A 27,348-nucleotide genomic window follows, 5' to 3' on the forward strand; every position below is an offset into this window, starting at 1 on the left:
TCAAGTGACTACCCTTGGCCATGATTGCAGAGCCCAGGTTGGCAGTCCCAGCTCTTTGTGGGGAAGTGTCATAGCTTTGGCCTTTAGAGGAGTGGTTCAGAGAGGCCCATGGACCAGACTTGAGGTCAGCTTGTGCCACCCCCCTACCCAGGCTCCCCCAGGCCATAATGATAATTCAGCTATGCCAGGCCTACAGCTGGGTCCATCCCTGTGGACAGAGTCCTTGCAGACTTGAGAATATAAATGACAATTATTATTAATATTTTACATGTCTTCAGAGCCATCATTCCTCCATGCTGTTAGTCTGCCACATTTCCAACAGTCACCATCCAGCCTGGCTCTGGAGCTCAGCGAGGCAAACACTGATGAACCAACCATGTGCTGTGGGCAGCCAGGACCTGGGTGGTCTGCTCAGGGGGTGGAGGAGACAGAGCCCTTCGCAGGGTTGTCTGTGACACTTACCAAGGCCTAGACCCAGGGCTGGGGGCAAAGGCAGGACACAAGCAAGAAAGAGCAGGTTAGGTCCTGGACTTTCCTTCTCAGCAATACGTTTTTGGAGAGTGAGTCTTCTGAAGCACAAGAACGTTTCTGCTGAGGAGGCAGCTTCACCTCACCCATCTGAGCTAGGCAGAACCACAGCTGCATAGACGATCTCATTTGCCTCTGGGAATTACCTCTGCATCTGTTCCCTCAAACAGGCACCCACAACCCAGACACAGAGTTTGATCTGTCCCTCCATTTCCCTGCTGCTCATCCAGTGAGTAAGATGATCCCAGGGACACTCACATCTAGGACTTTGTCAGGGTCTCTGGGGGACCTACTTGATTCTTGATTCTGAGGAGGAAGAGGAACCAGAAGATAGAGGTCAAACTCTGCCCCAAGTAGGCCCAAGTGGGGGGCAGCTGCCCTAACAGTTAGGCAGACCTTTGGTTGAACCCTACGACTCACAGGCATTGCTTCCACACCCCTGGAATGTTGGGCTAGACAGGCTACCCCTCAGACAAGAGAGGGCTGACCCTGAAGGGAGAGCAGAGAAACCTGACCAATTTCCATGAGGTGGTGGCTGGGGGAGAAGCCCAAGTATCTTCCAGTTTAACTCATCAGGGTCAAGCGGAGGGAAGCCAGAGTCATGTTAGGAAGGAAAGACAGGAGCGGCAGTCAGGGTCCTGACTTCTACCCTTTCCATTAGCAACTGTCCTGAACGGCTAGACATGGTGGTGCACACTTATAGTCCCAGTACTTTGGAGGCAGAGGCAAGAGGATTGTGAGTTCTGAGATAACCTGGACTACAGAGCAAATTCAAGGCCCAATAGGAATGTATAGTGAACCTTTATCTCAAAAAACAAACAAACAAGAAAACAATGACAAAAAAAAATAAGAATTGTCCTTATGGTTTCTCACATCCTTATCTACTCATTTATAGAGTAATTCATTCATCCACCCACCAATCTATCCATTTATCATCCATTCACCCACCCATCCATCCATCCACTCACCTGCTGACCACCATCCATTTGCCCACCCACCTATTCATCTAGACACCCTTTCACCCACACATCCATCTGTCCATTCATTCATCTTCCCACCCATTTATCCTCCGTCCATCCACCCATCCTTCACTCACCCATATGTACCCACCCATCCATCCACTCACATGCATTTATCCACTCTGAACCCCATGCCTTGAACCTCTTATGCTGGAAATGAGTGGCTAAGGCAGTCTCTGTCCTGAAGTCTGGCTTAGCCTTTGTAGCCACAGGTTGCGTACGTTTAGCTAAGTTGACCAATGGGTGTTAAATTATGCTTTGAAGAAGTTGGTAAAGTTTAACTCCTTGAGTTGCCTGGGGCTGGGCTGTCCCATCCTTAGTCCCACCACTCCTCATGGAAAAACATGATGCTTGGGGATCCTTGCTGCTGCCTGGTGTGTTGGAGGTTTCAGGTCATTGCAGATTGCCAAGAAAAGCTCCTTTAGAAGACATGGGGCTTGTGGCATCAGGCCACCTCTATGTGGTTGGATCTTCCCTTGAAAACATCTTGCAAGGGTGAGGGTTTTACTTGAGCTATCATCCAGCATTAAGTGGAGGTGTATGTGAGTCCACTTCTTGCCAGCATTATTGGGGGAACCTTGGGAACTAGCCAGGCTTTGGATCCCTTGCACTCAGTAAAAAACTCCTTCAATAAAAGGAAGTGGCTTGTAAGGGTGGAGACCCAGGGGCTATGGGATCATTTGTATAGTCTCTGAGTGGGGAGACTTGACACCCACCTCACACAATGCTTAGCCTGTCTCTAGCTGGTCTGAGTATGGCTTATAAATTGTTGCTCTCATGAGTCTCTGGGGTCACAAAGTATGCTTGCAGGTCCAGGGCTCCCATTTTGAAACTCCTGAGTGATGGGAGAGGCAAACAACCCTAAAATATCCAGCCTAGCTGGGCCCAACTTACCTGAAAAGCCTCCTGCCTGAATCCAGTGCTACCCCCTGACTGAACTCCAGCTTATGAGTTCAAAGAAAGAAGCGAGGACTGGAGAGGTAAAGGTGCTTGCCTGTGAAGCCTACTGACCCAGGTTTAATTCCCCAGTACCCATGTAAGCCAGATGTACAAGGTGGTGCATGCATTTGGAGCTAATTTGCAGTGGCTAGAGGCCCTGGCACATCTATTCCCCCCTCAAGAAGGACTCAATTCATTTCCTTAGAAGTACGTGCTCAACCATGTTTATTGCTGCTCAATTTATAATAGCTAGGAAATGGAACCAGCCTAGATGTCCCTCAACTGATGAGTGGACAATGAAGATGTGGCACATTTATACAATGGAGTTCTACTCAGCAGTAAAGAAAAATGAAGTTATGAAATTTGCAGAAAAACGAATGGACCTGGAAAGGATTATACTAAGTGAGGTAACCCAGGCCCAGAAAGCCAACCACCACATGTTCTCTCTCATATGTGGATCTGAGCTACAGATGACTGGGCTTATGCGTGAGAATGAAAATACTTAGTAGCAGAGGCCAGTAAGGTAAAAAGGAGACATAAAGGGAAGAGAAAGGAAGGGAGGAGGGTACTTAATAGGTTGATATTGTATATATGTAAGTACAATGATTGTTATGGGGAGGTAATATGATGGAGAATGGAATTTCAAAGGAGAAAGTGGGGGGGAGGGAGGGAATTAACACGGGATATTTTTATAATCATGGAAAATGCTAATAAAATTTTTTTAAAAAATAAATGATCAATGCTCGGCCTGCTGGGAGATCACCACTATCTCTGGATGGCAGGCTGAGGGGCCCTGACTTGCCTTTGTGCTGTGATATGACAGGGGCTCAGATGGTCTCAAACAAGCCTTCCCCTTCCCACAAGAGGGCTTTCTCTCTTCCCAGCCCCTCAGCCTTGGGTAGCTCACAGGGCATTCCAACAGACCAGCCCTACCTTACCGGTGCCTACACTGCCCAGGAAAAAGGCGTGTCCACCCCTCCAAAGCCATTGTGTTCCTTCTGGTTTCCACTACACACCTAAGTCTCCCAAGAGCTTGCAGGGTTCTCACACTAAGGCATCCCATCTCTGACCATAATGGGCATCAGGAATACTCAGAAAATGGGTGACTTGTCATTCAGTGTGATGCTCTAGGGCCTGGCTGTGGCCAACAGGCATGCTTCATAGTGTCTTCTCTGGTCTGGAAACTCCTTGGGTCCTCTGTGGCTTTTTCTGGACATGAAGCCTGACCCACAGCTGGGAGTCACTTGGCCGGGGATCTTGTTCCTGTGACATTTCATGTGTATCCTTCTCTTCATCACACCTGGGTTTCCTCAGGCCAGAGTCCTGCTTAGCCTTCACTCCTAGGTCAGTTCCGGCTAAGGCCAAACTAACTTTGACCCCTCATCTCTTCACTGGGCCCCAGCCTCCACATGTTTGGGACAGACGTTTCAGAATTGGGGCTGCTGCTCTACCCAGCAGGAGTATGGGTCATCCACAAGAAACTGCCAGCCTCTGACAGAAGCAACTAAAAACATTCAGGGGACAGTGGGGATACAATTTGCCCCTTGTGGAGAAAGCCCACCATGCCTGTGAGACTAGGCCTGGCAGCTAGTACAGAGACATCCTGAGCTCAGCTCTTGAAGACATGTTACATCTGTTTTAGTCCAAGGGGATTCTGGGGAAAGATGGGATAGCCCAGTGCTCCAAGAGAGTCAGAAGGCTGGGTATAGCCATCATAAGACCCCTCTGCAGACCCAGAATGGGCAAATAAATTTCAACTGTACAGTGGGCAGTTCTGTTGGCCCCACCCATCTTCACCATCAGTGGGCTGAAGGAACAGGGGCCATTAGGGGACTCTACTCATGGGGTAATTGGGAACTCTTCCTTCCTGATCTTCGTGAGACCTTAGGATAGTTACAAGGGCCACAGAGTGTGCAGGGCCAGCCGGGTGATATCTCAGCCACCCTGCATGCCTTCACCAGTAAGGCTGTCACTCTCCTTGCCCATAGGGAGAGGACAAAGGCTAAGTTGGCAGCAAGTGGGGCCTGTGCCTGGGCAAAATGCCGGAGCCACCTTCATCCAGAGCTGCTCCACAGGGCCTGAGGGCAGCACACCCAAATCCTTCTGAAGCTGCTTGTGCATGCTGGGGGGGGGGGGGGAGTCACCTTGTTCCTCTTTTCTTCTGTCTTCTGATGTTTTCTCCCCATTTGAGGAAGACAACAGTGGTCACTCAGGGTCCGCATCCAATCAGATGAGGTCAATGAGCTCATGGCATTCAGGTTTGGGGACAATGGCTAGAAGAACTGTGGGTGCATGGCAAGTAGCTATATTTCTGTTTGCTTCCAACCAGCCCAGGCCTGGTGTGAAAACCACCAGATCTCAACCTGAAATTCACCATTAACAGCCTCAGCTGGCACCTGAGACCTGGCAGGCACTTCTCTGATAACCCTGTGACATTGGCTGTGACCTGGATTCGTTGTTCAGCTTGAGGTGCAGCAGAACCTGGGCTGATTCCCTCTGCCTGATGTTCCCTGTGCTGTATTATTTTGGTAGTTTTCCCAAAAGAAATATTTAGGAACGAGAACCCCAGTCATGAACCCCCAGTGTAAAACTCACTGAAAACCCCAAATAAAGAATATAGGGGTGGAGAGACAGCTTAGCGATTAAGGCGCTTGCCTGTGAAGCCTAAGGACCCATGTTCTACTCTTCAGATCCCATGCAAGCCAGATGCACAAAGGTGAGGCAAGTGCAAGGTTGCACATGCCCACTAGGTGGCACAAGCGTGTGGAGTTTGATTGCAGTGGCTGAGGCCTTGGTGTTCCAATTCTGTCTCTCTCTTTCTGTCTCCAAAGTAGTTTTAAAAAAGAATATGGGCATCCTGGCAAGTCAGAGGTGTCCCACTGCCCAGCCACAAAGTCAGAAACATCCCAGTGTTCTTGGAACTACACTCCCACCTGTGACACAAGGTGGGCTAAAAACATACCTGCCATCCTAGAGGCCTGGCCATGGGCTGGCCTCAAATGGAAAAACACCTGCTGTGGGAACATGCCTTTTTAGCCTTGGCAGAGGGGTCCACAGGCTCCTGGTCAGGCTTATGGAATCCAAGGACACCTTGTGTAGAGTTCATGGCCAAGGAAGGATCATCTTTAAGTCTAGCGTTGCTGGTTACCCCAGGAACTGCAAAGAGCTGAGCGACTCCTGCCTGGCTTCCCAGGGCTCTGGGACTCGGAGAAAACATCTGCTATTCCCTGCAACTGTATTCTCAAATTGTATCCTGTACACACTCCTTTGGACTCCTTTCAATCACCCATAGAGAAGAGCTTTTGCCCCGGTGTGAATGGAGAAGGGGGCCAGTCAGTTGACCCCCAACTTGCTGGGCCCAGGAGGTTGGCTGGTGCATAGATCTGCCTTTGGTAGGCAGGAAACACTACTTCCAGTCTAGCTGTGTGCTAGGCCTCAAATTAAACTGGCCCATCCTAAAGTGCTGGGTTCCTCTGGGAGGTGAGGGGGTTGGGGATGTAGAATTCAAACAGAAACAGAAAAATAAGCTGAAAGAGCCCGATGGATTGCAACTCTTGGACAGGCATTGCCCACCTTGGGCGCCAAAGAACTTCAGGAAGAACGGCTCCACTTCCCGGCTGCTCTGAAGGCCACAGCATCCACGCCCCGAAGGAGTTAAAGAACACATCATGGGGAACGTGGGCTTTCAGCGCGACTTTGTTTGTGAGCGCTGCACAGTTACCAGTTCTAAATAATAGGTGGCATGTTAATTACCCCCCCTCCTAATTTACCTTTCTGCTGCACACAGCCAACAGGAAGGTTTATGGGGGGTTCTTTCAAACCTAAACAACACCGGGCTTTGGGGTGGAGGGGGTCACGCCGCAGCACTGTTGCTGCCTCTCTGAAAGGATCCTACCAGCCAATTAAAAAGGAACCGTTGGCCACTTAAAACATAGTCATTACCTTTGTGAATGCTACTAAATTAAATAAGTGTTATCCGCATGTTCTCCCCACCCCAAGACTTTGGTTTCTTTTGAAAGAAAACATTTTGTTACTTTCCAGCTTGTCTGCTTGCAGTCAGTGTGGGGAATCTGAAGTCATTTTTCTTGTACTTGAAAGTTCTCGTCTCCCCCAGAGGCTTCTATTTCACCAGCCAGTGTCAAAGAGTCAGGAGGAGCTGCTGGACACAGTCCCTGGGTCACTTCCACAGGCCTCCAGATCAGTGGCCGGATCAGACCTGGATGGGGCCATTTGGATCCGAGGTCAGAAATTTTAACCAGGAGCCAGAATGAGATCCCCTCCATATCCCCTCCGCTACATGTCAGCTTTCCTGACCGAGGTCAGGTTCTCAGGACAAAACAGTAGCCATGTTTAGGCATTCAGTGACACTTAGCCCCTTGCCATGTTGTGTAGTCAGTCCCCACCTGTCCAGTTTCAGAACATTCTCACCACCCAGAGGAGACCTTGTGCCCATTAGAGGCTGCTCCCCAAGCCCCAGAATCTTCTACAAATTTGCCTCCTCTGGACACTTTGTAGACATGGAATTATGCATTGTCTTCTGTCTGGCATCTTTCCTTCATTTTTTTGATATTTTTTATGTTCAAATAATGATTGCATATAGTGATAGAATACAGTGTGATATGTGCACAGGTGTGCATGGGAAATCAACAAGGATTTATGCATTACAATATGATGGTTCCATGCATGTACATATTGGGCAATGAACAGGGATTTATAGGACATAGTATGATACTTGCATACCTTTACACTTTGGGGCACAAACAAGGCATTTATAAAATGCAGTGTGATGCCTCCATCCATGTACATGGGAAATTAGCAGGGACTTATAGAATATGTCGTTATATTTCTGCATGTACATGTGTATATACTGTTTGTATTGGGGAATACTTAAGTCAGAGTGACTGGAAAATGTGGCACCTCAACAGGGCGACAGGGCAAGAGAAGAGGTCAGTAAATGGGGACAAATTTGAGGCAGGAGGAGTGAGTGTGGGGGGTTGGGGCACGGAATGTGATGTGGCTCTGTGTTTCATAGCAGTTTTGAGGGGGTCTCAAGTGCCCCAGGCACTTTACATGCTTCTGATGTCTGTCTGCATTGTAGCAAGGTGGGGTTTCATCTTCTAATAGCAAGGACATGGTTCCCTATGTGGAGAGATCATGGCTTGTTTATGCACAGATGGACGTTTGAGCTGGCCCTCCTTCTGGCCATTTGAATCCTCACCTATGTGAGGCCCTATTTGTGGAGCTATGGGCAGATGCCACAAATGGAGTTGCTTTCCTTTCAACCTGACCTCCTCCTCCCCCTCCCAGCCTCCCCCTCCCTGGTGTCACTATGTCCTCAGCATGTCAGAACACCCTCTGACAAGCCCCCTACCACTAAGATATATCCCCAATCCATGCAGAACACCCTCTATTCATTCCAGGTGACACTGTCTTGGTACCAAACTTCATCAAGCCATGTAGCCAACCTTGAGACCTCTTCCTTGGGTCTACCTAGAGCTTGAGTCCCATATCTATGACCTCAGTAAGCCCATTCCTAAGCCACCCTCAAGTGATTGGGAACTTGCAGGAACATTGCAAAGGCCCCGGTTGGCCAGTGGGATGTCCAAAGCAGCCCACCCATTGGGACAGAAATCTCAGCAAATTTCACATAAACCTGAACTCTTAGTTGTCCCAAGAACTTAGGACACATCTCAGTTCCTCAGTTCCCAAGAACACAGAGAAGAAGCAGATTGATTCCAGAGTAACTATTTCACTGTCATCTCTGTCACAATCTCATTTCCCATCCCCACACCTGTGAGGCACAAACAGGTCTGCCCCTGTTCTCCTGAAGCAGAGCCAGTCAGCATTAACCCAGATGACAGGGACAAGGACAGAGCTGGCCACATCTCACTTGTTTAGGGACAGTGAACAAGTCAAGGCTATGGTGAGGGGAACAGTTGGTTCCTGGAGGAGACTATTGGGATCTCCTTCCTGGAAGCCACTGGCATCATGTGGCTGCTGCTTGGTTTGGGATAACACACAGGTGGTGTCGGACCCTGTGAGGGTCCCTATGCTGCAGAGACTGATGTTGCATTGTCATCTCCTTTAGGTGACGGTGATATTGTAAATAATATGTATGAACCCGACCCGGACCTGCTGGCCGGCCAGAGTGCCGAGGAGGAGACCGAGGACAGCATCCTGTCTCCCATCCCCATGGGACCGCCATCCCCCTTCCCCACCAGCGAGGACTTCACTCCCAAGGAAGGCTCGCCCTATGAGGCTCCTGTGTACATTCCCGAAGACATTCCAATCCCACCAGACTTCGAGCTGCGAGAGTCCTCCATCCCAGGGGCCGGCCTGGGGATCTGGGCCAAGCGGAAGATGGAAGTTGGGGAGAGGTTTGGTCCTTACATGGTGGCGCCCCGGGCTGCACTGAAGGAAGCTGACTTTGGATGGGAGGTGAGCATGCTGAGTCTGAGCATGATTGATCGTGGCCATTTATCTTGTGTTCAATCTATTTATAAAGCCGGTGCAGCCACTGCCCGAGGCAGGAGGCTCAGTCTGTTGGAGACAGAGCGTTCAAATGTTAAATTTCCCAGGGTTATTTTATCCGTAGCTTGCATGACGCGCCTCAGAAAACATTGAGGTCCTCCTGGACAATGGCTGAGGTGCCCTCTTTTCGGAGATGGATCATGAGCTCATATCTTAAAACATCTTGTGTCTCTCTCCCACTGGATTGTAGATGCCAACCCACCTTCACTGCAGAGCGGTAGAATGTCGCAGAAGAGGCAGCTTTACTCTAGGTGCTTCGTTCAAACCGCAACATCCCAAGGCAATTTGAAAAACATGTCTGGTGGCATATTGCCCCTAAATGTCCGTTGCACAATCTTGCCAAGCCTTCTGCCTCATTCTAAGAGGGGTCCCACTTCTCAGATTTTGTCATACAGTCCTCGTCTAGGTGGTTAAGCTTCCCTACCATGCATCTGTGGGCCTCTATGAGGTTGGAGTCCATGGGTCAGTCGAAAAGGACAGTGTGTTAGGTGATAGGGTACTGCTGTCCCAGAGGTGTGTCTGGGATGGCTGTAAGCCAGAAGCAATGAGATCTGCCCTGCTCAGGCCATGTGGGACGTGGAGCTCTGGTTGGGGGGTGACTGACAAGGTGGCCTCATGGGAACTAAAAGCGCCGCAGAAAGCATGTTTTCCCATCAGCCCACACGGCTGGTGTCCAGGGGTAGTTTTGGCAGGAAGCCTGCCTGGGTGGAAAATGGGAATGCAAATCCAGATTCCTTCTGGTGTTCCACAGCCTCCAATAGGACCTGCACCAAGATCAGTGCCAGCAAGGGCAAATGGTGAAGGCCAAGGAAAGGACCCATGGCCAGGATCAAGAGTTGGGGTGAGCATCAGGCGAAGCGGGAGTTCTGCATGCCATCTTCTCACCTCTTCCAGCCTCTCAGCCACTTTGGAAAAGTTTCCAAGTGGATTTGGGCTTGGGTTTCTGTAAAGAGTAAGGGAAGAACTCCAGCCTGATGCTCTCTTAACTTTGCACATAAGGATTCCTCCAATATACAATGTGTCTTCTCCCAGGTTCTGGGGGGCTGTGGAAGTTCCAGCAGCTCCAGGGTCCTCCTGGGCCATGTCAAATGTAAAAATTGTTGGGCCATCAAGGTAAACTGAGGGAGTGAATGCATCTGCTGCTGGGGGAGAAAGGCTGCTTATGTGTCCAGAAGAACTGAGACAGAGCTCTGGGATTTCTGTACTTCCCAGAAGGCAGGTGGAGTGAGGTCACTGGTAGCATGGAGTCTTATGTGGCTCATGATTAAGGGCACTGATGTGAGTATGAACCACCTCTGTTTGTTCTTGTTTGTTTTGAAAAAAAAATTATTTTCAAGCAGGGAAAGAGAGAGAGATAATGGGTGTACTAGAGCCTTTAGCCACTACAAATGAGCTCCAGATGTATACACTACCTTGTGCATCTGGCTTTATATAGGTATTAGGGTGTAGAACTTGGGTCCTTAGGCTTTGCAGCCAAGCACCTTTACTGCTGAGCCATCTCTCCAGCCTTCCATTTGTTCTTCAGATAGCTTGCAGGGTCCAGATGGGAGGCCCAGATGACCAGATAAACACAAGAATGGGTGAGTTGGATTTCCTGATAGTCCAATGTAGTTGGAGCTATGGTTCAACAACTGGGGTCCTTCCAATGGGTCTCCATATCCCCTGCCACCCAGAAGCAGTAGATGCAGTATGTGGGCATTGAGGTTGAAGTCACCTTTGGGACTGACTGGCCAGGGGCCAGGGATAGCAGGCAAGAGGGGAGAGAGTTTGAGTCATGGTTCTCCAGTGGGCACATACTGTGCTTTGTTGTGGACCAAGGAGAGCATTGTAAACAACATGACAGGCGAGTCCTTGGGAGCTGATCTGGAATGGGCGTTTGCAGAAGGCTACTAGCCCTTCCCCACCTGGTGCACTGGAGACAGGTTGAAGGGTGTTTGACGCACTTAAAAGGTCTGTGCTATCTAATTAGTAGACCACTTTTAGATGCAGGTGGGCAAACGAGCTCTACGGGTAGCAGGTAACTCTTTGGATGTCCTTGAAGTGACTTTGTTCTTGTCTCTTGTCTACTCTTTGTTTGATTAGTTTTTTTTTTTTTTTTAAGAAATGGTCCATATCACAGTGGGTCCCCCTCAGTGCCAGGCCAGGTACTGGCTGCCGCTATCGCCTGCCAGGGCCTGTTGACTTTGGCATGCTGTTTGCTCTGAGTACATGAGGGTGCGTTCTTTCTCCATGGAGCACCTCCCGCTTCTGCAGAGAGCTTTGTCCTCTGTGTTTGTGACTTTACAGCTTCCTTTCATGGCAGTACTTAGAAATATCTGCCCCTGTCCCAATGTCCTCAGTGTTCCGGACTCACAGGTATTTATCTCATCTGACCCTGTTTTCTTTGCGAGTTCAGGCAACAATTACCTGGCTTTGTGATCCATCTCTGGGCATTATGGACTTCCAAGTGGCTGCCTGAGTAGTTGAATCCTTGTGATTGGAGCCACTGACTGAACTGGACAGGAAACCTCACCCCCTCCTGGAAGGAGGAGGAGGAGGAGGCTCCTGAAAAGGAGTCAAGGATTAAGGCAGAAAGGGGTTCTGTATAGCTTCACAGGTTGGAGCCTCTGGAGCCAGGAGAGTGTTTTCTGGACCTATCCCCATGCTGTGGCCTCACTGGAATATTCCATGTGCCCCCTGCACTTGTTGGTGGCTGCTTCATTTTGTTCCTTTGTCTCTGTCGAGGTAGAGTGGTGACTGAGGAGACAGCAAACAGCTGGTCCCTCCCAGCTCCCTCTGCGTGGCTCAGCGTGTATGCCTTATCTTGTGATGGTGGTGCCCAGAGACAAGGTCAGGACAGAGAGACAACCCGAGACCCACGGTCTCTCCATCCTGTTAACTACTCCAACTACTCACACCAGGCAGCCCGGCACACACCGTGTGCTTCTGTAGGCGCCAGAGGCAGAAGCCATGAGAGCTCTCGTGTGCAAGCATGTCACCAACGGGGAGAGCCCAGGTCAGGCTTACAGCTGTCTGAGGCATGCATGAGTATAATCTTTCAATGGCCTTGAATTTTATACATAGTTATTCACTCTTACCCTGGTAATTGAGTTCTTTGGATCAGAATAATTGAATTTTGCTATTATTAACACGGAACTCATTCACCACAAAGAAACAAGTAGTGACATTTTGGCAAAGATGACAGATGAAAACCCAGGAAGACCTGGTACGATTTGACTCCTCAAGGGTGACAGGGGTTGAGGTATGCACAGGTCTGTGGCTAGTCTGTACTCCTGGGCTTGGGTCCCTCTGAGGAGTCTGGTATCATGTTCTCAAAGGAATAAGTGAAGGGCATCCCTGTGTGGCTACCCCTATGTGGGGCCCCTTTGAAATGAAGGTCAGATGGGTTTTTCTTACCATCCTTTGGGATGCCTTGGGCATAATTTTCTGTCAACTCAGAAAACAACCATCCCCAAAATGTTCTTCCTCTGAACAAAAGGAAGGTTTCCTCTTCTCCTGAGTTAGGAGAGACCCAGGCCCCAGCCAGCCAAAGGGTGACTTACACTGGGTTTTAACTCTTTTTGCACCCTCATGAGATAGGCACAGATGGCCACACACTCGAAGGACCTGACAGTGGCATGTGAGTGACTTCGGCTTCCTCACCGGAGGTGGACTCCACTTTAGCACAGCAGAAGTTCAGGGAGAATGAGAGCTGATGCCACTCCTTCCGGCTCTCACTCGGGACTCTCAGCCCTTCCTTTTAGAGCTGGGGATGTTGCCATCCTCTTTCTGCCTTAAGTGTGTGTTAAAACCCTTCAGTGACCCTAAAGCCCCCTTTCCTGGGTGCTTTGGAGCCATTGGGATGTGACTCTTTGTCATTTCGGACAGAAACATATCAGATATCTTCTTTTGGGTCTGGCGGGTCTCTGTGTGCATGTGAGCTGTGTGTCCGTACGTGTACCCTGGGGCTTTGCCCCTTGAGAAAGTGGCTTATCAGGAGGTTACCCCAATCCAAGGCCTCTCTATCTGGACATGCTGGGATTGGCCACCATCCCCCACCATGTCACACCCTGCCTGCTGCTGAAGCCCTCCACTCACCCTGCCTGTGGGAATAAATCACCCTGTGATTGCATTTCGTTGCCCTGAGGTCTACAAGAGCAATGGTTTTGATCATTTGTTGAGTAAATTATGACATTTATCATAGCTCTATTTATTTTGCTAATTAAGAGATGGCTGTGCTGAAAGCCCAGAGGGACGCACCGCGGATGGGATGCTTGAAGCCACCTGCCACAGGCAGGGTCTGCAGCTGTGCTTGAGCTTGCTTGGATAGGGTCCATGGGATAGAACACCTGGGGAGGCAGGATTTTTTCACTAACATTGCCCCCCCCCCAATCCTCTGTAATCTAGAGGCTGTTCCCTAGAAAGTCCTCCTCTGTGGCTCTGCTGGTGCTCAGCCTGTGACGGGCACTCAAACATCATCTGCTGAATAAACGCGTCTCCCAGTGTTTAAGAAGCCAGTGAAAAATGTTAATACAAACTAATGGGGTTTCAGTCATCTGAAGAATTTACTCAAGTGGACTGCCTCATCCCCTGGAGTGAGGGACTGAATATTAATAGAGGCACTCGTTTGTTCAATCAACAAACAGGCCAGCACCAGGCCGGGCCCACGGAAAGTTCAGGAGCCACTGGAGAAATAGGCTGGGAGCCTCAGCCTACCCCAGCGCATTCCTCTTTGTCACAGTCTGAGGGCCCTGCACCAGGTCTTCCAGGGCTCCTAGGAGCCACCAGAGTCTTTGGAGAGAATCAAGACTTGCCCATCACCCACAGGAACCCCAGGTTACCCTGGTGGCCAGAGGTGACAGGACTAGGGTGGACGCTGAGGGCAAAACCTATCCCAGCCATGCATGTCAGACTCTGAGGAGCTTCTGCACATGCAATGTGAAGTCATTGTCCAAAGCACCAGCTTTGTGAGGAGAGAGGAAGTGATGTGCTCTTGTCCTACTTCCTACATCCAGAAAAGTCAGGCTTTTCTTTCCCTGGTGAGAAGAGATGAGAAGTACGAGTTTAGGGGTCCAAAGATACCGGCGTCTGGCTCCTGTGGTAGACAGGGGTCCCCACTCAGTCTCCCGCCTCCTCAAAACAAACATCTTCTAAGAGGTATTAAAGGCATCATGAAATAGCACAAAGAAGCCATACCAACAGTCAGTTTCTCCAACCATCAAATTCAATCTGTGGCAGAAAAGATGGATGGGCCAATTCACCAGTTCCCAGGGAATGGACTGGGATCTCACGTGTGGCCCCAGCCTACTTCCCAGCATGTGGGTGCACACATATGTGTCAGTATGCATGCATTTGTGTACATATGGAGGCCAGAGGTGTGTCTTCCTCAGTTGTTCTCCACCTTATTATTTTTATTTTAAAAATATTTTATTGTTTTATTTTCTTTATGGGGAGGGTAGAGAATGAGTGCACCAGGGCCTCTAGTCATGGCAAATGAACTCCAGATACAAGTACCACCATGTCCTTGGGCTTACATGGGCTCTAGGGAATCAAACTTGGGTCCTTAGGCTTCACAGGAAAGCACCTTAGTTGCTATGGCATCTCTCCAGCCCCACTTTATTTATTTATTTATTGGTATTTTAAGGTAGGGTTTCACTCTAGTCTAAGCTGACCTGGAACTCACTATGTAGTCTCAGGGTGGCCTCGAACTCACGGTGATCTTCCTACCTCTGCCTCCCGAATGCTGAGATTAAAGGCGTGCGCCCCCACGCCTGGCCTACTTTATTTTTTGAGACAGGGTCTGTCACTGATTCAAATAGACTAGCTATCCAGTGGATCTTAGGGATTCTCTGTGTCTGCCTCCCCGGTTCTGGGATTACAGGCACATGCTGCCTCACCAAGAATTGTACGTAGGTGCTGAGGAATGAATTCATGTCTTCATGCTTGCATAGTAAGATCCACTGAGCCATCTCCTCAGCATCTTGGAGCTGGGGTATGAGCCAGAGCAACAAAAGCCTTTCATGGGCCCCAGGCTGGGGCTCAGGGGTGGGTTTTTGCCATAGATTGGCACCGGGACAGCAGCCTTCCCTCTTAAGGATAGAGTCCCCTGGCTCCCGGGAATCTGTCTGCTTTTTTGGTCCCATTATGAGCACAGGACAAATGGAGATCAAATCAGAGTTAGATACCTGTGCCGAAAGCCATTGATGCCCACAGTACAGCCAAGGAATATAATGCTGTATCCCTGCGGGCCTTCTGGAAAGACGGCACCAGCCCCTCCCAAGCTCACTGAGTCACTGTGTGCATTTGGACAGGATCCTGATGACTCATGTGCACAGCAATGTTGAGGAAGGACAGGCCAGACAGCAAATGCCCAGCTGAGACAGTAACCTCAGGAAGGAGGAAGCTTCCGGGTTTATTGAAAGCTTTCAAATCACTGTGTGGTCCCTTGCCCAACTGAGAGAGTGAGATGCCCTCTCAGCTCAAGGACTCCTGTGTTCCCCTTCCGAGCATCAGGCTCCTGCTCACCCCAACGGGAACGGGCAGCTGCACACACTCCTGTAGCTTCTGCTCTTCTTGGGTATCACCAGGCTGCCACATGCTGAAGCCATGCTGGTGTGACCATGGCCTGCTTATCAGCAGGCCAAGAGCCTCCTCTGCGTACCTTGAGCTGTCCACAGCCACAGCACCTCTGACCTCTCGGCCCCATTAGGCTCTAAGGAACCTGCTGCAGGCCCCAGGGAGGGAGGAGAAGGAAACTAGACTCAGGAACCCAGTGTGTGTTGCAAGTAATCCAAGAAGTGAGTCTGCCCAGCCTGGGTATTAGCTATAACAATGTTGGCCAACTTTACAAAAAAGATGTGGAAGTTGGTGTATCTCCTCTGAGGTCCAGGGATAATCCTCAGAGTAGTTCCTAGGAGTTTGGGCTCAGGGCTGAGATCCAGGGCCATGCTTCTCACTGGACCACATGCTGATGTTGATGGCAACACAAGACCTCAGGTTCCTCCTAGGTAGGGGCCAGCAATCTCTGTGTGCCAGGGAGTTTCTGGGCTTAGGACCCAAAGTCACAGCAGTCTCCCAGGGACAGGGCTTGTGATAGCTCCCAGAGATTCTAATTCACAGCCAGGACCCAGAGAAAGTGACCTGGGAAGGAAGAGGGGAGAGTCCTTCCACATATCTGACACCACGCCAGAGGGCTCAGCATGCGGAGGACAGGAGGCAGGACCTGCTCTGTCCGCGCTTGTGAGAGGGGAACGAGGGGCATCATGTGTAGGGTAGACTGTGGGCTGCATTTAGTTGCTCAACAAATAATGCTGTTGCTAGAACTGATGGGTGCCAGGAGCTACCGGCGGTCTTTGTGCGGCTCCATACCACACAGAGGGACATTGCACTCACAGTCCAGCACTCACCGGATGACATTCTTTTTCCCTCACAGGTTCCCACTCATGCACTCATACATGCAGGCTCACACTCTTATTAATACCCAGGCACGGACGGGCACATTCATGCACTCTCATACTTCTGGGTGCACACTGGGGACATGTCTGCTCTATGTGGCAAGGGCACCAGGCTCTTAACTCCTAGTACGACAACCCCACTTCCTTCTTGGTTGTGCTGCCCAGTAGGGCAGGGGTAGGCAGGCACCCTGTTCCTTCCCTCAGCTCTTAGACTCTCATATTGTATTTTGTCCTGTAATTCTACCAGTCGGGAGGGCCAGCGATGCAGAGGCGCGGGCTGCCTGGGGAGGTGGAACAGAGCAGCTTGCTGTTCTGGGGTGGTCACATGGACTGGTTCTCTGTACCCGCAGTTCACAGTCTGAAGGACAGACTCATTCCTCAAGTGTTTGATTCCCCAGGACCCACGTAAGCACAAGGTGGCACATGTGTCTGGACTTTGTAGTGACTGAAGGCCCTAACAACCCATTCTTTCTCTCTCCCTATCTATCTGCCTCTTTCAATCTCTTTCTCTCTCCCTATCTATCTGCCTCTTTCAATCTCTCAAATAAATAAAAAGATTAAAAAAAAAAAAACACTGACAGCACCCTTCACACATCACTCCTAGGTGGACACAGTAGAGCGAAACCAATGCCTAGACAGAGCAATGGTACGTTAGGAACTCCCTCCTCACCATCAGATAGACATTCCATTCTGCACAGCCCCACTAAGTCCCGTTGGAATGGAACAGAGCTCCAAACCCCTGAGGTCTGGGGAGAAAGCCATGCATGACCGTTTCCTGAGGACTGGAAGTCCCACTTGCCAATCTTTCCCACTTCTCCCAAGCCCCCTGACAGCAGCCCCGCGTTTTTAGCCCAAGAATGCCACAAAATCTTGTACTATCTTAGGCCCAGCTCTGGGGCTGGGTATATAAGGAATTTTAGAAAAAAGGAGAGAATGACTAAGAATACCTCCCGGTGGCCCTCCTTCACTTCCTTAAGGGGTAATAACTCAGCCGCAACCCGGCAGAGGGCACTTTCTTTAAATAGAGTGTTCTGATTCACAGGCGAAAAAGGGAAATAAATGTTTTCTTTTCATATTCAAGAGACATCCACGAATGCCAACTTCTTAAATGGTATTTTGCCATCCGCCTCACACACCACCCCAGTGACAACAAGAGCCCATCCCGGCTTGGAATGTGGCTTTGAGTCCACATGTGAAAACTGCACTAGGGCTGTCGGGCAGAGGAGGAGGAGGGCTCCCCTGGGGCTCAGCTCAGCCTGCCTGCAGCCCTTAATGCTATCTATGGGGAAGCCCCCCCCCCACCCAGCTCTTTCCTTCCCCTCTCCTCTCTCCCCCCTTCCTTGTTTCCTTAAAGAAGATAAGTAAAGACTGTTCGCTGCTGGATGCTCACAGCGGCACCTGGGCTCGCAGTGCTGGGCAGACCTGGGGACCAGCCACTGGTCTGCAGCCAGGGGGCACTAGGCAGGAAAAGAGGCACCACCCTTAGCCAGGCGCTGACAAGGCACCGGCCCAGGTCCACATGAAGCTCATTCTCCTCAAGAGTCTTCCCAGCAGTACTTTGATTACCACAGGGCCATCTGCATTTGGCTGGAAGGAAGTTAAAACTAAGTGTGCAGAAGGTCTTTGGGTCTGTAGTTACTGGAACACCAGGGCCAGGGAGGCTAGGTTCAGTGAGCCAGGCAAGGGTTGCTGATCACCTCTCTCTCTAACCACTGTCCTTCTCCCTGGGGCAAGAAGATAACCTGATGGTGTGAGTGGAGAAATGAAAGTGGGGTGCAATGATGGTATGGAGGGGTGATGTGAACTTCCCAGGACAGCCCACCCTTGCCTGGTTGAGGACCAGGGTGGGCTCTGACAAACAGAACAAGAGCAGAGCCAAACTGTGTCTTGGTTCCTTGGTCCTCACTTTCCTCCCAAAGCTGTTGTTTTCTCACTTGTGAAATAGGCCACCGACCCCTAATCTGGGGGCTGCAGCTGTGTCGGGCATAGAACACAAAGCACTCAGCAGTGCCCTTCTTTGTGACATGGAGTTCTCCAATCCCTAGAGAGAGCTGCCAGCCATCCTGAAGATTTATTTTCGGCGTTCTGAAGCAATCTCAAGGATACCTAGGGCTGGGGCCGCAGACTGAAGAAGACTGGAACATACTCAAGTAACAATTACTCAGGGCCCCCCTCCAGACTGTCAGCCGGGAAATGCAGTGTAAACACGCCCCCTGGTGCATCTCCGTCCTGGTGCTCCCGTAGCCATTCTTACCCATTGTCCTGAGACCCTCAGATTCTAGAACACAGCCTCTGGAAGTACCCTCTACTCACAGGGCTAGGATGCCAATGTCCAGTCCTAGGAATCTGCATTTCAGCAGCAACTGAGGTGTGACCACTTGGAACCTGCCGGTGTGTATTCTGCCTTACTACCTATGTTGCCAGTGCTGGCTGACAGCAGAGCCTGGCTCCCCCCTGCATGATCCTCCAGCTGCTAGAGTAGCCCCTAGCCCATCGTGGGCACTCCATCAGCATGGCTCCCTAGTGATCCTGGGGCCTAGACACACTGGTAGAAGGATTCCTAAGGCTGGAGTATCCTACAAGGGCCAGGCAGAGTGATATAGATCCAACATACGGTCCTAGTGGTAGCCAGGGTACATCCTTGCAGGGCTAACTCAGATTTAAGCTTTGCATGGTCTGACAACCCTTTCTGGACTGATTCTGGAAGGAAGAATGCATGCAAGCAGACCATTGAGGCTGCAGAAATTATAGCACCAGTCATTGGTGCTCAAGATGCTTCCGTTTGGAGAGATCTCCCAAATGTGCATTTCACAAGGAGCAGGATGAGCCAGGAGGGCGGCTCTCTCATGAGTAGGGTCACTGCTGGCCAGTTGACTCCCTGGGGAATCCCAGCCACACTGGCATCCAGCCCCTCAGAGCCCTCCCGCCTCTCACTGGGTCAGACAAGAGCACAGGCGTTCCAGGCCATAAAAGGTCTCCCTGGGTCTGGGCTGGGACATGAGCCCCAGGGCTCTCTCGGCAGGCAGATGACAACCTTGCCTGCTTATCAGAGCTTCTCTGGGGAGGGAATTCTTGTGGACATGTCCCCTGGCACAGGAATGTGCTCTTAGTGTGTCCCATCCACCTTGGCCTCAGCCAAAGCAAGAGTGACACTGCAACTCACAGGCCACCGAGACCAGACAGTGGGTTCACCTGGGCTCCCTTTGCCCAACCACATGTTAGCGGAAGTTGCTTGGCCAGCATGGGGCTCCTTGTGTGTGGCTTCTCTAGGACTCTGAGAGTTGAGTTGCCTCTGGGTTTGGCCTAAATGAAGACAGCCTTGTCCAGTGGGGTACAGTTCAGTCTAGGGCCAAATCTCCAGTGAGAGGCTAGTTCAAGCTCCCGCAGCAGCCCTTTTGGAAATGAGCGTCTTTCTGCCCAACAAAGTGTTTGTCCCATACCACATGGACATCCCTTTCAAGTTGTTTAACACCTACATGAATAAATTGGTCTGGAAGTGACTTTAGTCTGGTGGCAGCATGTCCTTAGGTGAGCCTGGACTGGAGGAAGAGCCTCCTGGCCTTGGTGTCCTGCAATCTGTGAGGGTATCAAGCTCACCTACAGCACTTGGGATGGTGCCCAGAAAAGCCACCTATGCACTGTGGCATAACTCCCGAGCTCCAACCTCTCACTGCAACCTCTACTCTATGGGCATACCCCAGCTTCCAACAACAGTAGCCTAGGCATGTTCATGTGTTCTTGTCCCTCCGTTCCCAGCTGCTCCTTTCGCCCAGCCAGCGTAGGGCAAGGGCAGGGATTACCAGCCTCGAGCATGGCCACAGGAACCACCTTTGTCTGCCTTTCAGACTGTGTTTCTCCTTCTGGGCTAATGCCCAGTTTAATTGTACATCCCATTGTGTCATCCCTGTTCAATCATGTTCAAAAATACCTCCATCCACTCCTTCCCCATTTAGATCTCTCCAAAGTCCATTCTGTCTTATCAGCACAGTAATTTCACGAGCAGAGCTAAGATTTCTGCCATTTAGGCCCCAGGCATTGTCTGTCGCTGTGGCAGCTGAGATAAACCCTCACCCAGAACAAAGTCGAAATGACCTTTTACAAGTAGAAGCGGCCTTGTTTCCCTCTAGACTAATTTATCAGCCTTTGCTTCGGCCTCAGCGCTCAGCAGAGGCCCGAAAGAGCTCTGGGGAGAGTTGAGGGGGTGGGAGAGATGGTGGATTAGATGCCTGGCTGGTTCCTCGTTTTCAACAGGCACCTTTGGAGCTGTCAGCTCGCCAGTGGCCATGGGAAGTAAAGGCACACCCGTAGGCAGGAGGACCTGGCCAAGTGTGTGTCTGGGAGGATGGGGCCTCCAGGCCTAAGCGTCTAGGAGAGGTGGCCAAGCCCCTCCCCACTTAAGCCATGAAATATAACAAAGTGTAAACCAAGTGAGCTGGACTGGAAATGTTGGCAGTAGTGAGAACATGGTGGCTACAGGTGACTGGAACCCCCTGCCACTGGGTCACTGCTGAGGTGATCCCAGCTCAAGTTTTCTGCTTATAGAGCCCTAGACAGTTCTGTCCTCCCTGCCCTCCATAGCACAAAGGTCCCTCAGTAGCAAAAATGGAAAAGACTTGGACTCCAGACCAGCCAAGCTCATAGTTCCAGAAAGTTCTAGTTGCCCTGTCTGCTACAGTCTGGTCACACTGGAGCTTCCTAACCCCTCTAGATATAAGCATCCCATTAGGATTAGCAGAGAGCATTGTGTGAGTCTCCTGTGTGTGAAGGCCAGTCCTGACAGGGAAGTTCCAACAAACAACAGTGTTGGTCTGGGGATTAGCTTAGTTGATAGAGTGCATGCATGCAGCCCTGGATTTAATCCCCTAGTCCTATGGCCTTAGCTGGACTTGAGCCATAGGGACACTTCAAGGCCTGAGCCGTCCAAGTGGAGGACCACAGAGCTGGGGAAGAGGACACCTTTCTGCCTGTTTTGGCACCTGCTCACATTGTCCTGGGCTGTCTTTTCAGTGATTATTAGTGACCTGTCCTCCAGTCTCAGCCTTTAAGGGTGATTCTACCCTCATCACCTTGAAAAGGCAGCAAAGTGGGGGTCCTGGTACAGAAGCCTATGTCTTCTCTCCTGTTCTCCCCACCAGGAAAGTCTGGTAGAGGGTCACACAGAGGATGCCTCAGGCAAAGACAGAACACCTTAATTTCTGTCTGTGCAAAGGGTTTACCCTGTCTTTTCATAGCCCAGGGCCTAGGGACACACAGCATCTTGTTCCACAACTGAGTCAGGCCCCGAAGAGAATGGTGATAGGCCTGGCAGAGGAAGGAGATAGGAGCTGTCATGGGTCTTTCTGACTCTGCTTACTACAAAAGGAAATGGCCCATGTCCTTAGACAGAAAGCCAAGTGTCACAAGGTCTGGAAGTCACTGGTGGGACCAAAGAACAATACTGGTGTCCCTGAGAGTGTACCCAGCTGTCCAAACAGACAGAAACTGAGATCTCATCAGATCCTCAACCTTCTTCCAGGGGTTCAGGAAGAAACCCCAAAGAAGCATCCAAGGGTCAGACACAAGACCTAGGGTCTCAGCTCAGATAGGGCCAGCCTCATGGAGAGATTGGTGGCAAAAAGAACTCTCACTGTAGCTGCCACACTTTGCCCATCATCCTCTCATGTTCCCTAGTGAGATCTGGGCTCTGTGGCAATCAGCAGAGCTTCTGAATCCACTGCCAGTAATCTAGGGTCCTAAGAGACTTGCTCCCCTTGAGAAAGGCCTTTCCCCTAGCGGGGTGGGGCTCTGTACAGCCCCCCTGCAGGCTGCATCCTCCACACTGGAACTGGTACTGATGGATTCTCGGTATTGGAACTGAGGAGATCTACACAGACCTCCTTCCCCAACTTCTGCTCTCCCAGGTTGGCGAAGCCCACATTCTCCTGTATGTGCCCTTGAGTGGGTGGATAATTTCAGAGCATCCCGCCTCCCTGATTCATTCCGTGGTGGCAGGGGTGGTAAGGATAATACAAGGTTGCCCCTGATCCTGGGCATCCCTGCAATAATGCATGAGTACCAAGACCTCGGGGTACACAAAGAAGGACTCTACTGGACTTGGAGCATAGGCTGGAGATCCAAGAGTGGGATAAACTCACTGAAGGTGACACATTGCCAATGGGCTTCTCCCCCGCCCCCACCAAAGTCCTATCAGGAAGATACTAATGGTCAGCACGTCTGGCCAGTTCTTACCTTTGTCACTGAGTGATGCTAGCCATGAAATGTCACTTGCAGGCACAATGGGCCCTTGTGCCCCCCAGGGTGTATGCAGAGGAGGACCTCAGATAAAGGAAAAATCCATACATGGCTTCTACCTGCCCCCTGCAGGGACTTAAAACAAACAAACAAACAAACATTTAGGCAGCAAAGATTGGTTTGGGGGTAAGGCTTGGAACATGAACTCTTCAGAATGAAGCAAGGGAGAATCCCAACCTGATCCCTCCTGCTTCCAAGGCAGCCAACAGGAAGAAAACTGTCCTGTCTGGAGACAAAGATAGGGACATCCTGATTGCTGCCAGCCAGGTACAGTCAGTGCGCTGGGCCCTCAGCCTTTATTTAGCAAGGCCAGCGAAACGTGAGAGGGATGGCTGCTTTGGATGATCTTTAAACTCTCCTTTCAAATGCTCTATCAGGCATGTCCCTGTGTTCTGGCCACTCCAGGCCCTGACAGCATGGGATGCTCCCCCTTAATGGCCCTTGGGTGTCTAATTCAAACAGGAAATGGTTAAAAAATGGGCGGGCGGGCAGGAAAGGAGTGGAGAGGGACAGGGGCACAGCAGTTGGCTAATTGGAGAGGGGGAACCCCTGGTGTGGGGGGACCATGGCGCCTGGACAATGTGCTCCGGAACGGGGGACTGAGAAGGCCTGGTGGGATTGTGATCGAATTAGTTGAAGTCAGAAGCCCCCTGAATGAGGTAAAGAAGGGAAGGGGAAATGAAGGTCCTGGTATAATGCTGCTTAAATGAGGGGCCCCATTCACTGCCCATGAAAAGCCTGGGACTCCCTTTCTGGAGGAAGCGGCAGGCAAGCTCACTTTTGTTTGGCTGGGGGCGGGGCACCCTGAGGACATACCTATAGCCAGTGACAGGCACAGAAGGGGAAATTGAGAATAATCCCACCACTGCAGTGGGAACCCACACGGGGCTCCAGACAGAGCTCCTCTGAGCTTCCCTGGTCCCCCAAATTCACCAGGATCACCATTCAAGGAAACCTGCCCCCAGTCTTCTATCACACCACCAATTTAGACCATGTGAGATATTGAGAATCTATATGCACTGATGGGGATAGTCACATGGGAAAGAAACACATCTTAAAAGTCGAATTAGGAAAGGCCTGCTGTTAGAATCAGCAATAAAACCCATAAACAGAAGTGAACCAACCTAAAACTTGAAAGGCATTAAAAAAGAAAGTATGTGAGGGGAACACAGATTACATTTTTTAAAGTACTTAACATAGTGCTATGCTCAGTAAATATTTGTTGAATTCATACATTAATTAATTTTCCAGATAGATTTGCCTAAGGATTAAGAATGGAATCTGATGACTAGACTAATGTAGCCTGGCAGGGATGAAAAGGAGCGTGCACACAGGCAGGGATCAGGGCTGAGGCTCTGAAAGGAGCCAGCAGCCTCAAGTCAGCTGAGTCTGAACACTGTGGGACTGATATACAATCATATGCCCTAAATGTGGGTGCTGTGGGGGCAGGATCCCAGGCTGTTGAGATGAGGGGGTGAGCAGCTATATACTGAAGGGAAGGGTGGTTAGAAGTCCCCCCACCCCCCACCTCCATCCTGGCCTACAGATGGCCAACGCTTTACAGAAGCTGAGGAAGACACACATGGACCCAATGAGCCTGCAGTGGGGCCGAGTGGCGACAGGTTGGATGGATAGGACATTTGGGTCATGAAGGAATAAAGGGTAGAGAGGCCACTGACAAGGACTAGCAGGTCCCATCAGGGCCTTACACACTGCCCATGCCAGAGTATGCAGGACAGCATGCCACTTGTGAGTCCCATAAGGGCCAGCCTCCAAGAAGGTTGGAACACAGAGAAGAAAGGGAGGTGGAGCCTCAGGTGGAGAATATCTCAGGGAACATGTCCACTGGGCCCAGCTGGCTAGCTTCCTGGCCTGCAACCCTACAAGGACTTTGCCCAAGGCTGCTCACCTTGGCCTAAGACTGCAAAAGAAACTCTTACCTACAAAGTACATGTTGAGCAGTCAGTCTTACCACCCAGGTCTCCCTACTGAGGATAGTACCAATGTATTGACCCAAGCTTTGTTGATAGGGCAAGCGTTTCAGTCCTGGTGTGTTGACAGTGTGGATGGCAGGAGGATACAAGAAAGGTTGCTTTCAGAGCCTGGTGAACAGTTTTGGACAGTTTTCACAGGGCAAAATAAATAAATGAATGAAGGAATAAATAAACCAATAAATAAAAGCATTAGTTAAGAACTAATAGGTGAGCTGCCTTCAGACAGTGCCAATAGATTCAGTGGTCATCTGCATAGCCCAGGCAGCAGTAGCCACAAGCCCTTTGCCCAGTTATCTTAACTCCTGTCAAGGAGAAACTGTCACTTGGCAGTCAACTGGATGCTCTCAGAATGGGGCAGCCACTGGGCTGGGGATGGTGGGCATCACAACATGCTGGCTTGTGATGTCTCTGGGGACTGGTTATAGGAGCCACCTCCTTGAAATTAAGCATGACAGTTCCTTTCTTTATATCCTCCTTCCTAGGACCAAAAGTTTTCAGATAATTGTGTTGATCTGGGGCTAAAGCTGCCTGCAGGGTTTCTGACTACTGTAAAAGACCTCATAATTCCAGGGGACTGGAGGAGATAAAGGAAGTCCCTGGAATAAACCCTGATCCCTGTTCATAAAGTGGACACACATTGTGAGGCAAGACAGTCCGGGACTTGAATCCTAGCTTTGTTACCTGTTGCATTAATGGCCAGAAGATGTCTTTCTGCTGCAGCCCCTCCTGCCTCAGTTTGCCCATTTGCAAAGTGGCCTTAGCCCAACAAATAAACTATCTAATTCACCACTGCCCAGAGGTTCTGCCTATCCAATTGCAGCCCATCCCCACAAACCATTAGTGAACATCCCTGGATGTTTCACAGGGGTATGGCAAGAAAGTCAATCTCCCCACCCACCAACCATGGCCTATCTTTCTCAGGAAACTTCCTTGTCTACTTGTGCCACTGACACACCGTGACAATTCTCTGCTCTAAACCTATCACTTAATAGCCCCACCCCCTTGAGCTGTGCCCATCGAGGACCTGACAGGGCAGCATATCACCCTGTTGGAGGGAGGCTGCTGGATCAAAGGAAGGAACCAACCTCTGTTTCCCCTCTTGTATGGGACCTGCTTTTACACTGAGGGTCGGGATTCCCTCCTGCTGGTGGTGACTCAGGTGAACCACCCAAAGCCACTGTCTGTTTCTTGGGGATAGGAGGAGGCTACTACTAGCCAGGGTGTTTCCACCAACCAGCATGTCTTGGGGAGCAAACCAGGGGAAGATTATGAAGGGCTCAGCAGGGAATGTTCTTGTCCTGTCTGGGTTGGCCTCAGAATGTGGCATCAAAAATATGGGAAAGTATTGGTTCCAAAGACAAGAAAAAATTAATCATTTATCTGGTGGACACTCATGCCTGAGTAGGAAAGGAACAAGGAGATAAGGACACAAAATAAATCATAGACTGGGATTTACTAAGCACACTTAACCACAGCTGGAGTTCAGAGAACAGCCTGCCTTTGTGATGAGGAACACATCTCCCATATGGTCCACCTTGATCCCATACCACAGCCTCAGGACCACCTCTGAAAGACCAAAGTCAGCTTACACTCCCTTTGCCCTGAGGAAGTTTTAAAAGCCATGTCTATCCATGTGCTCCCTGGGAGAGCCAGGCAGGAAGCAGGAAGCGGGAAGCCTGAGCTGGGTGTGGGGCGGGCCTTGTGGGCCGCTGTGGTCCCATTCCTGCAGATTTCCAAAGGAAGCTCTCAGGTAGGTGCCCGTGAAAGCCAAATTCCTCTGTGGAATGTTCTAGAAGCTTTATCAACATGATTTATAGCAAATGCCACATCCTGCTTCAACTGACACGAAGCACCACAGGCCTTTCTTCCCTACACTGAACCCCTCTCTGAGTTGGGGGCCAGGACAAGTAAACTCAGGCTTTGCCTTATGTTTCTAAACATGTAGATGAAGAGGAGCTGTGTGAGTGTGTAAGGCCAAGATCTGAAAGCACATCTGCTCTGGGATTAATTGGGGAATGCCAGTCAGTACCTGAACCTTTACTCTCCATTGGCAAGATTCTTACTGAGCCTGGAAAATACCATAGCAACTTCTAGAAATCTTTGCAGGAAGACACTGAATTGGTATACATTATCTATTCTCTTGTTGTAGAAGATTATCTGCGTTTAGAATCTGACCATATAGAAAAAAATGCTTGCATATTAGAATTCCACCACCAGAAGGATACTGTGAGCTTTTAGGAAGATTAGAAGGCAGGATCAGGCAGGGTGGCTTCCCTGTAGCTCTAAGAGGCTTAAAAAACTCACCCATAGGCATCACTCACTTGATCCATCCAGCCCCAGGCTGCTGGAATAAGGTTTGTTTTCTGTGTGGCAGATGGGGAAACTGAGGCCCAGCAAAGTAGTACATCCTACAGATTTGTGAAAGAACCACAGCAGGCTTAGAATGCAGGCTCCACAGCCGGGACCACAGCTGCAGTAGCCCGACTTGGAGTGCATGGGCATTATAAAAAAGAGAATTATGCTGAGAACATGTCTCTACGATGCGCTGTGCAGCACAGACCCTGCAATAAGTGGAGGGAGCTAGGGTTCCCTAGGATTCATAGCCAGTGGTGT

The 27,348-nt window shown here is 50.3% G+C and overlaps 1 protein-coding gene across 6 annotated transcripts in view; it reads left to right on the forward strand.

The window, feature by feature from the left end:
- Positions 1-27,348, forward strand: part of Prdm16 (PR/SET domain 16) — a 338,568-nt gene that overhangs the window by 100,468 nt on the left and 210,752 nt on the right. For all 6 annotated transcript variants that reach the window (XM_045151134.1, XM_045151132.1, XM_045151133.1 and 3 more), the window contains exon 2: positions 8,575-8,924. In XM_045151134.1, coding sequence (XP_045007069.1) covers positions 8,575-8,924 — 350 coding nt within the window. The remainder of the gene's footprint in view (positions 1-8,574; positions 8,925-27,348) is intronic.

This window comes from Jaculus jaculus, chromosome 5, assembly GCF_020740685.1.
Source record: "Jaculus jaculus isolate mJacJac1 chromosome 5, mJacJac1.mat.Y.cur, whole genome shotgun sequence".
NCBI classification, from domain to species: Eukaryota; Metazoa; Chordata; class Mammalia; order Rodentia; family Dipodidae; genus Jaculus; species Jaculus jaculus.